The sequence below is a fragment of the Chroicocephalus ridibundus genome, chromosome 4 (assembly GCF_963924245.1).
Source record: "Chroicocephalus ridibundus chromosome 4, bChrRid1.1, whole genome shotgun sequence".
NCBI lineage: Eukaryota > Metazoa > Chordata > Aves > Charadriiformes > Laridae > Chroicocephalus > Chroicocephalus ridibundus.
Window position 1 is genome coordinate 55,227,115 of NC_086287.1, and position 17,380 is coordinate 55,244,494.

General features: G+C 39.1%; 1 protein-coding gene across 5 annotated transcripts in view; it reads left to right on the forward strand.

The window, feature by feature from the left end:
• The window catches only part of PPP4R4 (protein phosphatase 4 regulatory subunit 4), a 109,921-nt gene that overhangs the window by 20,316 nt on the left and 72,225 nt on the right, over positions 1-17,380 (forward strand). For 4 of the 5 annotated variants that reach the window (XM_063332688.1, XM_063332686.1, XM_063332687.1 and 1 more), the window contains exons 3-5: positions 6,653-6,755; positions 15,511-15,658; positions 16,356-16,429. In XM_063332688.1, the coding sequence (XP_063188758.1) occupies positions 6,653-6,755; positions 15,511-15,658; positions 16,356-16,429 (325 nt within the window). Of the gene's footprint in view, positions 1-6,652; positions 6,756-13,742; positions 13,841-15,510; positions 15,659-16,355; positions 16,430-17,380 lie in introns of those variants that run through there. The other variant, XM_063332691.1, reaches the window with a different exon arrangement.

Consider the following 17,380-nt stretch of genomic DNA (forward strand, 5'->3'; position numbering starts at 1 on the left):
CAGTTTATAAACACAGTGCTTTAGTTAGAGCTTGGGTAAACATTGTACCTCAGTCGTCTTTACAATATTGTATTCCGCTCCTGTCATCCTGTTTTGCAGGCTAGTGCAAATGAAGGAGAGAGAGATGTAAATCTATCTTCTCCTTTTCAAACTCCTTTGTGGTAATATTCTCTTGGGGAACATTCAGTGACTAATCTCCTTTCTTCATGCTGTAGAAGGAGCTGTAGTCCTTCATTCCCTTTACAGATAAAAACTTTTCTAATTGAGTACCCAGGGACTTTTTAAAATTTTTTGTTCTTATTTTACAGAACTCGTTTTTAAAAATACTTATAAAATTAAACTCAAATTGGATTTTTAAGCATCTACTTTAATTAGTTACTTTTTATAAATATCAGATATCTTATTGTCTGCCCTGAGCTTGCTAAAAGCTTGCAAACCTGGAAACACCTATCCTGAATGTGAGAACCATAGTATAGTTGTGGTGTGAAGGGACCTCTGGACATACATCTAGTCCACCTCCCTACTCAAAACAGTGTGAATTAGAACAATATTGTTCAGGGTCTCGTCCTGAACTCAAGATTTTGAATCATAAGGATGGGGAGTCCACCACCTGTCTGGGCAATTAATTCCAATGTTTGAGCATCCTGACATTGAAGAACTTTTTCTGGAGGGGTTAAGTGGAGTTTCCTGTGTATTCAGTTTGTGCCTGCTGCCTCTCATCCTGTCACTGGGCACCACTGGGAAGAATCTGCCTCACATCAGGTTTTATACATATTAAATAAGGCCCCCAAGTCTTATCTTCTTTAGACTAAATATCCCTGTTGTATAAGCTTCTGCTCAAATGTTAGATGCTGTAATCCCTTAATCATTTTTGCGGCCCTTCGATGGACTCACTCCCGTCTGTCTATGAGTTTCTTGTGCCGAACTGAAAAGAATGATTGCCTCCCTTGAGCTGTTGGTGATGCTCTTCCTAGTGGGGCCCAGAATGTCAGCCGTCTTTGCTACAAGGACGCATTGCTGGCTCCTGGTCAGCTTGGTGTCGATTGGAACCTCCAGGTCCTTTCCTGCCAAGCTGCTTTGCAGTTGGCTGGCCCCCAGCCTGTTCTCCTGCATGGGGTTATTGCTCCACAGCTGCAGGACTTGCATTTCCCACTGTTGAACTTCGTAAGATCCCTGTTGGTTTGTTTCTCCAGCTTGTTGAGACTGTGCAACCATCTGGTCTATCAGTCCCTCCTCCCGGTTTTGTGTCATCTGCACACTACCTGAGGGTGCACCCTGTCCCATCATCCAGGTCATTAATGAAAACATTAAACAGCATTACGAGCCGTGTAGACCTCTGAGGTAACCCGCCAGTGGCTGGCTGCCTTGCCATTGATCACAGCCCTTTATGCTCTACAGTTCAGCCAGTTTTCAGTCCACATCACTTTCCCTTTATCTAGCATGTACTTCATCAATTTATCTATGAGGATATTACGGGAGATGATGTCAAAGGCCTTGCTAAAATAAGTTAAAGAACTTCCACCATCTAGGCCAGTCATCTCGTTGTAGAAGGCTGTCAAGTTGGTTGGTCAGGCGTGATTTTCCCCTTCACAAATCCAGGCTTGACTACTCCAAATCACTCTTTTGTCCTTTGTATGTTTGTAAATGGTTTCTAGGAGGATGCGCTCCAGTCTCAAGGCAGTCTCAAATATAATGTAGACCTCATTTTTGTGATGGTAGAAAAAAAAACCCAAGTAAAACCAAAAGTACCAGCTCTTCAGTGAGCCTTGTAGCTAGACCAGATCTGGTACCACCAGCTGACTGCGAGCAGCTGGTGTTGCAGTGAGTATTAGAACAGAAGTGTTCAGGCATGAGAGCTTTCCCCCCTGGTTGAGGATTCCCAGCATTGTAAAGTCACTGGGATCTCCTGTAGGATGAACTCAGAAAATGGGGCCTGAATTTTTATATTTAAATGGTATTATCTGTGTGGATTTCACTAGCACAAAAGAGGTTGAGCTAAATTGCTTCTAAGTATAGGGCTCTGCTGAGTTCTTCTGCAGTTATCACTGTTAATAAAGGAGTAGAACCTTCCTTACATTGAGCTTACTGTGACTCTAAAGAAAAGACTTAGCATTTATTTTAATGTATTTATTAGTACAAAAATATCTAAATCTGAGCATTTAGCAATAATTCACTCTAAACCTGAAGTCTTTAATATATAAAGAAAATCTATGGTGCAGCTTCTTTGGTAGAAATAGAAGAAAAATCTTCCGCAGTTGGAAAATTACAGGCTGTGTAGGTGTTGCAATGCCTCCTGCTTCACATTCTTAATTGGCAGCAAGCCAGATCCTGAGCATTTTTGGTTTAAAGGGAAACGCTCCCCGTAGCTTTACATTTCTGACTGGTAAAGTTGGTTGCATTTTTTAGCAGTTAGGATTTCTTCCGTCTTGGTACAAACTGAATAAAACTTTGGATAAAACAGCTTCTCCTAGTTCCTTTTGCGTCATTACTGCATAAATCAAAGGTACTCATCTCTTCCTTGCAAGTCGTGTTGTACAAAGTTGTGGGCCTCATCCACCCTCTGACCCTTTTCTGCTCTGGGGCTCTGGATTTCTCAGTTCTTCTGTAAAGCTTTGTTGGAATTAATATGTGGTACTCAGAGAAATCTGCCATAAACATCAAAGGCTTTAAGATTCATGGCTTTACATCAGCTAATAAAATGGCTTTGAATAAGCAAAAAAATATTGCAAGCTGTAAATAGGTAAGTTATTAATCATTAATTTAAGTCCATTTTCAGTAGTTGGCAGAATACTGTCCTTTCACTGAGTTTAGAAGTTCGCGGGAGACATGTTTTTCTTGAGCGAGCTCATGCATGTTTAGCAAATAAGATTGCAGGGATGCTAATATTAAATATTAAAATCAGTCTAAAAATCTGTACTCTCATCCATTCGTGCTGGTTTTGAATCACATTAAAAAGGGCTTTTTAAGAAAATCCCATTAGCTTAATTGAAAATCAGTAGTAGCCTTAACAGAGGATTAAAAAACTAAAAAATACTGATACATTTTCTCAGTTGGAATACACACTGTATTTAAAAAAAATACAATATTGGATTAGTAATTTTTTGTATTCCTAAAGTAAGGTAGATCCCAAGAGAAGATAATTGTATTCAAAAAAATACAGGAAATGGCGATTGTTTCTATGCTCTGTCAAGCCTTTTCCTCTTGACTTTGAAATGATGTCTCTTAAATTTGTCCTGTTTTCAGCCTCTTGAGGTTTTTTCCATTAGTATGTTTATTACTACACTCTGGTATTGTGAATTTCAGTGTATTTTTCTTACATCCGTGTTGACCTCCATCCACAGCTGCTCAACATTTTTGTTCGTTTTTTATTATTGTAACTGTATAGGCACAATAAAGGTGAAGTCTCTGCTCTGGGAGTGATTCCCAGGGTTTGGTCAGCAGGTCAAAATGTTGTAGCCCTGATGACAGCAACATGTGATAACCTCAGTACAGTGTTCACAGCTTTCTGCTCATGTGTTACTCAGAATGGATGGTAACTCTTCTGTTTGCATTCTTTCTAATATTGGGTTCTTTCTGTCTTTCTGCTATTGAAGGTGAATAGGGTCCATTAAAAAAGACACAACTATATTAATTTCTGGCATTGGTGTAATGTAGCACCTGTTTAGAACAGTCTGCCGTGACTAAGTTTGTGATGGATCCTTCTTGATCACTCTGGAACTTGGGGAAGTAAGAAAGTTTGGTTTTGTCCACAATAAGGTATATTAGGTGCTGTAATCACACAAGAATTTCTAAAGATGGTTCTTCATAAAGAGGGTGGCCCGGTCATGGAAGAGGCTCCCCAGGGAAGTGGTGATGGCACCAAGCCTGCCAGAGTTCAAGGAGTGTCTGGATTATGCTCTTGATCGTAGGGTTGAACTTGACGTAGCCTTGCGAGGAGCAGGGAGTTGGACTCGATGATCCTTATTGGTCCCTTCCAACTTCAGATATTCTAGGATTCTATGATAATAATCCGAAGGCCGTACAAGGCTGGGAAATTTCATAGTGACCCAAGCCGCAGGGAGACAGAACACTCCCCGAAAAGGCAGGTCTGGTGGGCAGACCAGGGGAGTAGTGAATGAATTCTTTGTGCTTTGTTTCAGCGTGTAGCTCTTGCTTTACCTACTGCACTGCCTTAGCTGAACCCCCAAGTTTTCCCACTTTTACCCCCCGATTCTCTCCACTATCCCACTGGAGGCAAGTGGTCAAGCAGCTGTGTGATGCCAGGCTGCTACTGGGATTGACCCACAAGCCCTGGGAAGCCAAAGCCCAGTGAGTCATGAAAGCAGAGCCCTCTGCACCAGCTCTTCTGCAAAATGCTCCCCAACTCTGTGGCAGCTGAGCTGTCAGCACCCTATGCCTGCGTTCCCCAACAAAGTGATGCCCAGATGCTCATGGATGCAGCATCTGTGTGTAAACAAGGGATTTATTGACACCTTTGCACAGGGTAAAGCTCCCCAGGGGAATGGATTTGGGAAGAGGGAGGGCAGTTGCAGTTCAGGGGGTAACGTGAGTGAGTCTCTGTTGCAAGGCTCCTGGCAATGGCCCCTTCAGCTGCATCAGATCCCACTGCCCAGAGGTGCTTTTGCTGTGGAGGAAAGGTGCGGCAGCAATTCCCACTGCTGATGGAGCAGTGTGTTCTGCATGTCCAACGACTCAGTTCTGCAGCAGCAGCTTCCCTGGGAGTGTCTTCAGGCCTGAGCCCGTGCCTGAAGAACTGTGCCTCTGCCATAGCATAGCTCTCTGGCCGCGTCCTGCTGCTGGTAACAGTGGCCCCTGCCTACTCACAGCTGAGGGAGGCGTACGAGTTGCCTTCCTTCACCCCAAACATCGCCTCAGTCAGGAGGGTACTGTCAGAAGCGTGTGTGAGCTGGAGCTTGCGGCAGTGCCTGGAGGGCAGCACTGTTAGACGGCAGTCTCTCGACTGCGGCACAACCGCCCAGGTGTCTTTTACCGATATCTGCAATGAGCATGTGGTTCTATGTCCAGGTAGGGGCCGGTGCAGAGGGTATGTAGGAGGCTGGGACCCTGGTTTTCCATCAGCTCCTCCTGAGGGTGGTGGCGGAAGCACAGCACGTCCTCTGCCAGCTGCTCCCTCATGCAGGTGCACCGCAGCTCTGCGTAGAGGCTGAACTTCCTCACTGGCATGTCCTCAGTGGCAGTGCCCATCTCCAGGTGGAAGGCATGGCCATGGCGGGGCTTCAGGGGCACAAACAGGTGGTAGACAACATCCTCTTCTTTCCAGTAGGATTTTACAATATTTCTGCTGGGGTATTTTAGTCTGTGATGATTTTAACCAAAGCATTTACTTTTGCTTCTTTCTTATTATGCAAACATGTCCTTATTTTTAAAAACACATTTGTATGTGTTTAACAAAAAAGATTAAATTGTCCTACTTGACTGTACCTAGAATTTTGTTTGATCTTCTGAAAGACATGAATGTTGAGGGTAATTTAGATCATTAATGGAACGTGTAAAGGTCTTTTCAGCTTAAATGCTGCAGAAAGGCTTTGCATCTGAACTGTGAATTCCCTAATATACTTCAGGGGCAGGACAAAATTGGAGGGTGGTTTTGTGAATCTACTGTCCTGTGACCAATTTATATACCTAGTCCCCTTCCTGAGGTCGTATTTTTCACTAAGAAAACTTGGAATGATGACGGGATGGGGAGTGGTATATGGAAATTTTTAAAATTAGTTTTACTAGGAATTTCTTTTAAAATGATGTGTATAATCATATTCCATATTTAATTGTAATGTCACACTAAGAAAAATGCTTTCACGTGTACAATTGAGCTTTGCGTGCTTGTTTAAAAATGAGCTGCTTAGCTGTTGGAACAAGTGTGAATTTATTTAGCAAAATGGATTTTATGCATTTCAACAGGAAAGAGGATGTGTTGATGTTTAGTTTTAGTTTTAAATTTGACATCCAGATCCTTTCCGATTCTGTTCTAGAAGTTAATCCACTTGGGTAGTTTTTCTTTTCATCTCATCGTGCCTTTTCTTCATTGCTGCCTACCGTTTCCCTCCTGTCCTCCTTTTTTTTGTTTTGTTTCCTTTTTCAATTGTGGGATAGCATTGAGAGAGACAGGATAAGGAGAAAGGTACAAAATCTGCAATCTAACCAAGTTTTTGCATCTTCCTTTAATCACATTTGTCAATATACATCTGATTATACCTGACTGTTTACCCTACAAAAGCAAAAAAAAGGTAGATTTCTGCTAAAATGTTGTATGTCGAGTGTAGTTTTCATTTGTATCTTCTATTTGTCCCCTTCTTATGCTTTATCACCCGTATTGTTATAATATAAAAGCTTTGACAAAACCACTGCCTTGATCATCCAGTTTTAAAGGATATTTCAAATCTTATATATTTTTTTTCCAAAGCTACACTAAAAATTAGAACATTCCATATTAAAAATGATACATAATCTCTTATGGTTGATTTTTTTTAAATGTTGTTTTCTGCTACATATTATATAAAAAAGGTAATACCTCTCGACTTACTATATGAATAACCTGTGTAGTGTGGATTTTTTTTGGTTTTTTTTTTAATGAAAGCTGTGAACTTGTAACCACAGTAGAGAGTAATGTGTTGCACGTATATATTTTTGTAAGTTCTGGCCAGGATATCCAAGGAACAAGTGTGGTGGCAAATCTTCCAGTCCTGATGCGACAGAATCCTGCAGAAACACTTCGTCGGGTTTTACCAAAAATCAGAGTAAGTTGCATGTAATGAGGTTTGACTGTGTCTTTTTCTGCCAGTATAAGTATTTCAACAAAGGCAAAAACATCCCACTTCCATTCACTCTCCAGGATAGGTATGTCCAGTAGATCTTCCACATTAATTCACTGAATTTACAAAGTATTGCGGGTATTATATATAAAAAGCAGAATTAATACTATTTACATATTCTAAAGGTTTACCAGTGTTTTGACAGCTTTTTGAGAACTCCTTTTGAGGACCAGCCAGTCATAATGGTTCATTTTGATGTTCTCAGTCTCCTTCCATCCAAACATTTAGATTTTCATGCTGCTATCCAGAAAAGTATGCTTTGCTTTTAGCTGTCTGAAGTTTCATGTGCTGCCCTCCACACTTTTAGTAAGTCACTGCGAGCTGTGGTAGATGCATGCCGGCCATGTAATGTTATATAGTCATTTCGTATGCAGATATGTACGTATAAAGAATATTTGGGTTGTTTAATCTTAATGTTTGATCTTAAAGGTCTTTTCCAACCTAAACGATTCTATGATTTAACCTGGAAGAGAGAAGTCTCCGGGGACACCTTATTGTGGTCTTTCAAGACTTCAATAGTCTTACAAGGAAGATGGGGCAAACTTTTTAGTAGGGCCTGTTGCGATGGGACAAGGGGTAATGGCTTTAAGCTAAAACAGGGTAGATTTAGACTAGATATAAGGAAGACATTTTTTACACTGAGGATGGTGAAACATGGGCCCAGGTTGCCCAGAGAGGTGGGAGATGCCCCATCGCTGGAGACATTCCAGGTCAGGTTGGATGGGGCTCTGAGCAACCTGATCTAGTTGAAGACGTCCCTGCTCATTGCAGGGGGGGTGGACTAGATGGACTTTAAAGGCCCCTTCCAACCCAAACCGATTCTATGATTTTAAGGAAGATAAATATCTCTATTTCCACTCTGCCCCAGGTATTACCCCTTGCCTAGAAGAAGTGAAAAAGTTCGTTTAAGGTGTGGTTTAAGGAGCAGCTTCCGCCAAATAGGAACAAACTGCATCATAAATGCAAATGCAAAGCCTAAGAACTCCAAAGCTAAATAACTCTAATAACTCTATGTAAGGCTACAACAGGAACTAAGACTTTGATTACGTTAGCCTGCCTCTTAGAGTTGTTTTCAGTGATTTTAAAGGCTGCCAGTTGCGTGGAAAAATACATTGGGTTTGGCTAGCAAAATATCTGAAAGTTTATTTTGGTAACAGCAAATTTTTGAGTTGTGGTTTTTTGTTTTTTTTTTTTTTTTCATTAGATCAGTGTGTTGTCAGCCTTCTACTGATGCCATTGGCAGTTTTTATGGGATTAAATAGAAGTTTTGATTTAGAACAGTTTCTGGCCTGGAATCATCCAATTTATCATTTTGATATAAACCTGTTTCTAGTTCATACAAATTGTCAGCTAAAGGAACATTATGTTTGTTAGTGGCTGTTTGGCTGTAGTAGCTGTTTTAAAGTATGTGCTCTCAATGGGAAAAGAGATAAAAATCACAAGGGTTTCTTGTAGAAATTTTATTTTCCAGGCATTCAGTTGTGTTCGTAATTTTATGGACAGACTCAGTTTCCCCATATGTTTTTAGAGATAAATTTGACATTTTTGGTATTGTGATTCAGTCATGATTTTACCAGGACACTTCGTAGAATTTAGGGCTTTTTCCCCCCATACAATTTAAAATTCTTTCCCTTTTTAACACAGTTTGCTAACAGGAATGTTATTTTCCTGTTGCAAACAACTAATGCTTAAGAAGAGTATTTAGATCCCTTACTTCAGAAAGACAGAAAGAGTAACTAGTTGCTGACTGAAGCTAAATATGAATTTGATGATCTAAAATGCATTGAACTGAAAGTCTGAGTTACATTAAGAATCTCCTCAGTTACTTTGTCCTCTCTATCTCCAGCACTTTAGGGATGAGAAGAAAAAGTCTTCTGTAGTAGCTGCTGTGTGTTTTCTTGCTATAACTGTATCAGTTTCTCATTGCCAAGTGTAAGAAAGTATATAATTATATTAGTAACAAAGGTGAGGTGGCTGAGTCACATGCTTACGTTACACAGTTTTCTATCTACTGAGGAGATGGTTACCAAATAGTAAAGTGGGCCCATGCGAAAATTATTTTCCCTTAGTTGAGGAGGACCGGGTCAGAGACCACTTGGCCAAGCTGGACATTCATAAATCCATGGGCCCTGACGGGTGCTGAGAGAGCTGGCAGATGTTATCGCTAGACCACTCTCCATTGTCTTTGCAAGGTCATGGGGAACAGGAGAGGTGCCTGAGGACTGGAGGAAGGCTGACATCACTCCAATCTTCAAAAAAGGCATGAAGGAGGACCCAGGGAACTACAGGCCGGTTAGTCTCACCTCTGTCCCTGGGAAGGTAATGGAGCGACTCATTCTGGATGTCGTCTCCAAACACATAGAGGAACAGGAAGTTATTGGAAGTGGTCAGCATGGATTTACCAAGGGCAAATCATGCCTGACCAATCTGATAGCTTTCTATGATGTTATAACGGGTTGGCTGGATGAGGGGAGAGCCGTAGATGTCATCTACCTTGACCTTAGCAAGGCTTTTGACACTGTCTCCCATAACATCCTCATTAGGAAGCTGAGGAATTATGGGCTAAACGAGGTGACAGTGAGGTGGATCGAGAGCTGGCTGAGTGACAGAACTCAGAGGGTTGTGATCAGCGGCACAGAGTCCAGTTGGAGGCCTGTAACGAGTGGTGTCCCTCAGGGGTCAATACTTGGACCAATTTTGTTCAATATATTCATTAATGACCTAGATGAGGGGACAGAGTGTATCCTCAGCAAGTTCGCTGGTGATACCAAGCTGGGAGGTGTGGCCGACACTCCAGAGGGCCGTGCTGCCATCCAGCGTGACCTGGACAGGCTGGAGAGCTGGGCAGAGAAGAACCTAATGAGGTTCAACAAAAGCAAGTGTAGGGTCCTGCACCTGGGAAGGAAGAATGCCAAACACCAGTATATGTTAGGGGCGGACATGCTGGGAAGCAGCTCTGAGGAGAAGGACCTGGGGGTCCTGGTAGACAGCAAATTATCCATGAGCCAGCAGTGTGCCCTTGTCGCCAAGAAGGCCAATGGCATCCTGTGCTGCATAGGGAAGACTGTGGCCAGTAGGTCGAGGGAGGTCATTCTTCCCCTCTACTCTGCACTGGTGAGGCCACAACTGGAGTACTGTGTCCAGTTTTGGGCTCCCCAGTTCAAGAGGGAGAGGGAACTACTGGAGCGAGTCCAGCGTAGGGCAACCAAGATGATTATGGGACTGGAGCACCTCCCTTATGAGGAAAGGCTGAAAGAGCTGGGACTCTTTAGCCTGGAGAAGAGAAGGTTGAGGGGGGACCTGATTAATGTTTACAAGTATCTAAAGGGTGGGTTTAAGGAGGACGGAGCCAGGCTCTTTTCAATGGTTCCCAGCAACAGGACAAGGGGCAATGGGCACAAGCTTAGAACATAGGAAGTTCCATTCAAATACACGGAAAAACTTCTTTACAGTGAGGGTGACAGAGCACTGGAACAGGCTGCCCAGGGAGGTTGTGGAGTCCCCTTCTCTGGAGATTTTCAAGACCCGCCTGGATGCAGCCCTGAGGGATGTGCTTTAGGCAATCCTGCTCTAGCAGAGGAGTTGGACTAGATGATCTCTAGAGGTCCCTTCCAACTCTGAAGATTCCGTGATTCCGTGAACATCAGGAAACACTTTTACTGTGAGGGTGATGGACACTGGTACAGGGTGTCCAGAGAGGTTGTAGAGTCTCCATCCTTGGAGGTATTCAGAAGCCATCTGGGCATGTTCTGGCTCTAGGCGGCCCTGCTTGACCAGGGGATTGGACAAATTGACCTCCAGGGGACCTTTCCAGCCTCAACCATTCTGTGATTCTATGAATATCAGACATCACCTTTTAACTTCATGTATCTCCTGAGACTTCTGTGATCCCAGGAGACTCCTATTTCTTAAGAGGAGCTGTTTCAACTTTTTTTCTGATTATTTAAATTCAGCAAATGGCCAGTAAATTCAGAAATAGCTGTCCTCAGAACTGAAGATTGGTGTAGACTGACAGGTTGTCTAGAATGTGTTACAGTACTTCATATTCTGTGCTATAAGATGCAGGTCAGTAGGCATTTTGTTTATATGTGTGTATAAAAAAAAAATGCTTTGAGAAAAAGAATGACTTGAAGTTGCAAAGTAATCAGAAACCATTTAACTTACACCAAGGTTCTTCAGTTACTACCACATGTTATTCTGACATTCATAACACATTGTTTCCTAAACCAACCTACTGGTTTCAAGAACAATTTGTTGATTATTTATTTATTTATTTATTTTCTGTTTAACACACTGAATCCATTTTTATTTCTGGTGTTTCTGCTTTGAGAGCAGAGTTCTTCCTGAAATGAAGGACTAATAAGAAATGCTGGGGGTTTTTTATGCTTGTTTGTCAGGGTGTGGAGAAGTGGTAGTCTTTCCCTCTCTGTCTTTAATAAAAAGGATTACAGTTTTTGATTCTAGTCTTATATTTTTATATATAGGGATGGAGAAAAAGATTAAAAGGATGATTAGCATGATAAGGGTCTAGCGCCTGGAAAAAATTTGTATGGTAGGAGTTGGAGCTCAATGTGTTTAGATTAAGCGGTACTTAATTACTTTATAAAAGTATCTTCCTGCATAATGTTAAAGGACATTCAACTGAAAACAGTGTATGAAGAAAGAAGAGTTAGGAATTGAAGACAGAAATATTAGAAACGAGGCAGACAATTTTAATAATAAATCTCATCAATCTTTGAGCAAATAACTGAGAAAAGTAGTGTGGTTTTCATCTTGCGGTGTCATTTAAATCCCAACCGAATGCCTTCCTAGATGATAAATTAAATGAAACTTAAGTTAATGGGCTCAAGGCAGATGTAAAAGAGGGAAATATAATGAGGTCAGTCTAGATTTAAGTGTTCCTTTCAGGTTTAAGCTTTATAAATTAAAAATTTCTGGAATATGTATGAGTTAAATTTCTTTCTGTGGCTGTGCTTTTATAAAGCAGGTTCTTCAATGGGGCTCTGTTATCTAATTTAATCTTTAATAGAAGAACCCACGTTATACCCATGTTCACTACACTTTTAACTGAAAAACAGTATTTGGCATCATTAATTGCTTGACCTATTTTTTTTCTTATCCTTATTTTTATTGGAGGAATAGTCCTGACCATTAAATGGAAACTGTGATAGTCTTACAAAGGCATAATCAAACTCAGCTGCGTTTAGAGTCTTGCAAATGTAGTCTGGCATTGCAGGGAAATAAGCTGACTTAAATTACTGCACTTGGTTTCACTTCTGTAGTTGGGGAAAAATAATTTATGAATTCAAATTTGCACTTGAAAAACTAGTTATGTAGTAGTTTCAGGATGCTATTTAACTAATAGTATTGTCACCATGTAAAGTTGGGGAAATCAGTGTACTTATTTAGCATAGCTGCAGAAACCCAAAAGCAAAAATAAATACAGTTTTTATTAGAGCTGAGGTTAAAACAGATAGAGGAAGAAATAAATGCAATGAATGTTCTAGCGCGATACATTACAAATTTTATTTCACTTATGAGAAATTGATAAGCCTGGTTACTTTTATAAATAAGTATAGAAATGGATATGCAAACTAATTATCATTCCTTAAAACCTAATTAAATTAAAATTATATCAAAGACCCTTTATGTATTTAACCTAAGTGGTTTAGGTCTGAGATGAACAAAATCGACATACAATAAATACATCAATAAATATGCCAGATCTAAGTGATGATTAAATTGGGTGTCAGTATTTTGGTTATGCTAATAAAACAAATATGTTGTATATCATTTAGATGTTAATGTAGGCATGAGATTATAAAATATATTCTTAAATTCTGCAGTTAAAATGAAGTGACATCCTTGTATGGATTCTTTTGCATAGAGATCCCCACTCTCTGGATTTCTGCATGCACCTCCTCATGAACCGTGGAAGTCAGTGAAATGCAGATTTAGGGAAAGCTTAGACATTTGTCCCAGCATTTCTTGTTGTGCACCAAATGGCTCCTTTCAGATGATGTTAGTACTATTTTCCCTGTTTTCCATCCTTGGGCACTGCCACCAGATGCCGTGGAGGGAGATTGCAGGTGTCTATCTGATTGACTAAGAAGACATTCTTCCAAATGCTGTGATTGCAGAAAACTATGGCTACTCTTGTTGATGTCTGTACATCAACCTTTATTCACCGCTGTCTGATTAGTTCCAAACTAATTTTCACAGTTACTTATTTCCTTAATATATCAGTCTCCCTTTGAAAGCTTTTGCTTTTTTTCTAGTTGATTTTATAGTTTAAGAAGAGGCGGGGTGATTTTCACCCTGTCTTATACCTAACATTGATTTTAAGGTCTGTCCTCATTGTATCTTTGAGCTTCTGTAATCTCAATTATTTCTGTGTCTTTCTAGTCCTAAATGAAGATTTCTGTCATATCAGTGCATTTACTAAAATGCTTGACTCTGTTTCTGCTTGCAGCATTCTTTCAAGAGAATTCTGTTGCCGCACAACATAAAGTGCATTAAACTAGAGGTGAATTTTCTGTTTTCCAATTCATGGAATAAGCCTTCTAAATTTTGCAAATCTTGATGCCTGAGTTTAACTTGTAGGCATTAGGATAGTTCAAAAACATGCTAATACCCTTAAATTCCATTAAATACACTTGTCTGAATAAGACAGGAAAAGCTTTTTCCTCCAGAGGGAGAATCTGTGGAGGATCCATGTGTAGAAAAATATATTACTCTCTAAATAAATAAATTTATATTAAGTAACTTTAAGTCACTCGAGTTCAGTGAAACTGGAATGAGAAGAGGAGACCCATACATTTTCGTATGTGGAACAGTACATTTCTGAGTGCAAACTTCAATGCAGGCAGGTGTGTAAGCAATCTAGAAATTTACATTTCAATGTCTCCCGAGGTCCATGAGGAGGCACATCCAGAGAATGTGTTCTCACACATGATTATCCAGAGTTGTGTGGATCTGTGGAGGAGACTATTTGGAAACTTTATTTAATGGTAAGTAACCCTGTTTGCATTGCGTACAAAGTGATGACATACATAAAAGTGAATTCAGCTCTGTTATGTTCTGATCTGCAGTGGTGTCAGAGCATCTACAGTGTGTAGATAGTTCTTTCAGTTATTTTGGGGATGTTTTTTTGGACAAGCGCAAGTCAAAATCCCAGAACAGCATGCATGGGTATTTTGATCCCAGAAGCATTCAGGTTACAAAATTGGTAGGTGTCCTTATTCTTGGCTGTACTGTTGTAGTAACAATGGAGGATCAAGGGCAGAGACAGGCTATGGAGATAACAAGAGGGTGGTTTCCGTGGCTTTTGAATATTTTGTCACACTTGGATTGGTAAACTGCAATGCTTTTTCTTTTTTTCATTTGGGGGAGCAGGGGCAGAGAGAATGCAGTTACAAATATACACGGCTATAAACTGAGACAGCTGTTGAGAGAATAAGTAATGATTCTCTTTGAAATCAGATAAGCTAAAAATTGTACATTTGCATGCACAAACTGGTTGACACTTGTGTAATGAAAACTTCTTGTTCTTTTGCTTTGAAGTAAGCAAAGTCTATTAAATAATTTCTCAGGTGTTCTCTGCAAACTCTATTTTCTCAGTAAAATTCCTCTACTATATAATACTTAGGTGCATAATGGATATTTTCTTAATCTGGTCTAGGCTGACTTTTTTTAAAAAATAAAATATCAGCTTATTGTTGATTTTTTGAAATGCAATCTGAGAAAATACTGTTCATCTCAAACACTTTACAAAAAGAAGCAAACCCACATATATAAAGTGTTAAATAGGAAGTACGGGCTTTAAACTCTTACCAAGTTTGGAATGATTTGTAAAGTGAGTGTAGTGCTTTAGTAGTAGAATAATGGACTTTATTTTCTCATGAGATAGATACATTTCGAGAAGTAAACAAATGGAGTGTTCAGCTAGTTGTTAGATGTGTGCATACAATGAATGCTGTGTCATAGATTACATCTTGCAAGCTCTGTCATGTGTGTAAATCTGAAATTTTAAATTTCCTTTTTGTTTAATTTAAAAAATTTAGTAATATTTCATTCCCATATTATCTTTGTTTAACTTTTGAATTGATGCTTGTAAATACAGGCTAATTAATTATTTTCTTATATGTTAAAGCTAAGTACTAGTAAATGCCGAGTTACCTAGATAAATATTCTAGTACATCCTGCTTTATTCTTAAAGAGTATAGATATATACACACATTTTCATTTGTGTTCCATGTTAGTTGGCAAGGGATGAAGTTTAAATTGCCTTCTGCTATTTTAGTATCTCTCACTGGATGAATGAAATATTTCTTTTTAATTCATGTACATTAACAGCAGAAGTGAAATTTGTTGGCTGGTCTGTTTTTACCTCTCATTTTGTAAAGTTGAAAAATCCACACGTATGCATCTATGAAACTGAAAGTACAAATAAATTATATAAACTATAATTAACTATTTTTCTTAAAAGTTCATGCTATATTATAGGAGATTTGAATATCTCCAAGTAATTGCTGTTAAAAGAAAATAATTTTACAGCCAAGTTTGTAGTTTATCCAGGTTGTTGCACATTCACACTTAAAAGTCAATGTAAAAATTTGAATGTTTTTTCAGTTCATTTCTGCCTCATGCTTTAAACTGATGCAATTTGTTAATTTTACAGGAGGTGCTGCATGTTGCAGGAGTGGAAATGCAGTTAACAGCTGCTGTTTCATTTTTGACTGTTCTGCAAGAGGAGTCGGTGTCCATTCATACCTACTCCCACTCCTTCCTACACATCATTCTCCAGAACCTGGAACACAGAGATGCAGGTCAGGGCTGTGCAATTATGCTGATGATTGATTACTTCTGTATGTTTATGTTTGTTTCCATAGTGACCGTACAATAGAGTGTAAAGCAGTGAGTGCAATCAGTGTGACTTTGTTTCTAGATTTGCGTGAATGAAAATATTTTTGCATGCTGACCACTTACATACTGATATTTAAATATAATTATGATTGAAGCAAACAAAAACACTTTGTCTGAAGGACTAAATCCTGAAGTTGTTACTGAGTCCGAGCTTCTACTGAAGTACTGGAATTTTGTGACTGAGAAAATGGAGGGAGGATGGCTGACATTTCTTCTGTGAAGATTAGTTTTTCTAACTTCTTTGACGCTATTTTTAGTATACAAAGGAAAAAAAAAAAAGGCTGCTTTTAAAACCAGAAAGTTTCAGTGGGCAGAAGAAAAGAATATGCTTCTAAATGAGAGAAATCCTGTTTTCAAAACAAACAGGTTAATTATTATTTTTTTACTGGAATTGAAGAGATAGAAGAAATGGAGACAGAATTTCCTTCTCACCTATCCTACTTCTTAGTTTGAAGTCTTGAATGTTCATTTAGTGGCTTTTAGATATATCGCTCCTTGAAGAGATGCATGTAAAAAGTGAGAACTAATTTTGTAAAACTGGTGTGTGTTTTCCTATACTCATATGTACAACATAACATATAACCCATTTCTTTCTAACAGGAGTCAGCAATGCATGGCTAGAAACTCTTCTTGCTGTAATAGAAGCTTTACCAAAAGAGACTATCAGACACGAGGTAATTATATTCTCACACTTATGCTAACAACAGATTAATAATATTTTGTAAGATTGTAGTTCCCTGAAAGTCTCATTCACTTTAGTAAGATTTGTGGCAGTTCTATGCCTGTGAAAACAGTAATGCTGGTTGAACATGTAAGAGAGGAATGTACTAAAAGGCGAGACAAGAAGGTCACCTTAAAAATTTTTGTGTTCTTCAGCAAATAAAGACTCTTTACTGTAACACTTCCACTGCACTTAATATTCTTAGTAACATGTTTTCACATATCCTTGTTTGGTTTATGGGATAGTATCTGCGTCTTTATGAAGAAACTAGATTGTGTTTGCTACTGGATTAAAATTCTGGTTTTCACTAAATGGGACTGAACGCTAGAGATCCGTTTCATTGTGTATTTCAGTTGTTCTTCATGTACCAAAAACCTAATGCCTTGCAAATACTCTTAATTTTACTCTGTGGAGCTCAAGAAGGAGTAAGGAAATCTGTAATGAAGTCATAATGTCACTCCCCTTTACTCAGCTAATATATTTGGTTTTGTTTTAAGTATTCATATTTATATTTCATTGTTAAGTTTAAAAGCTTTGGAAAAGGCATAATCTACTGTGTCTGTAATTTAAAACAATATGGAGATTTAAACATATGATTGTTTTTGTAGTATAAAAATGCTCATTAAAATTAGTGGGCAATTGAAATCCAGCACTGTTCACAAAATAAACTTCCAAGGGGTGAAAAGTTAGGTTGAAAAAAAAAAAAAAGGATAAATTATTCTATTCACCTCTAAAATCTAATTGGAGTGTAATTTTAAAGATGCCACTTAAATAAAATGGAGTTTCTACCCTGATTTGTATCTAGGAACACATTTGTAAGTTTACACAAAAATTTGCTTTGGGACAATCACAACTGATAAAGGAGTGTTGATTCAGCAGCTATACCGAAACCTGAATATGAAAA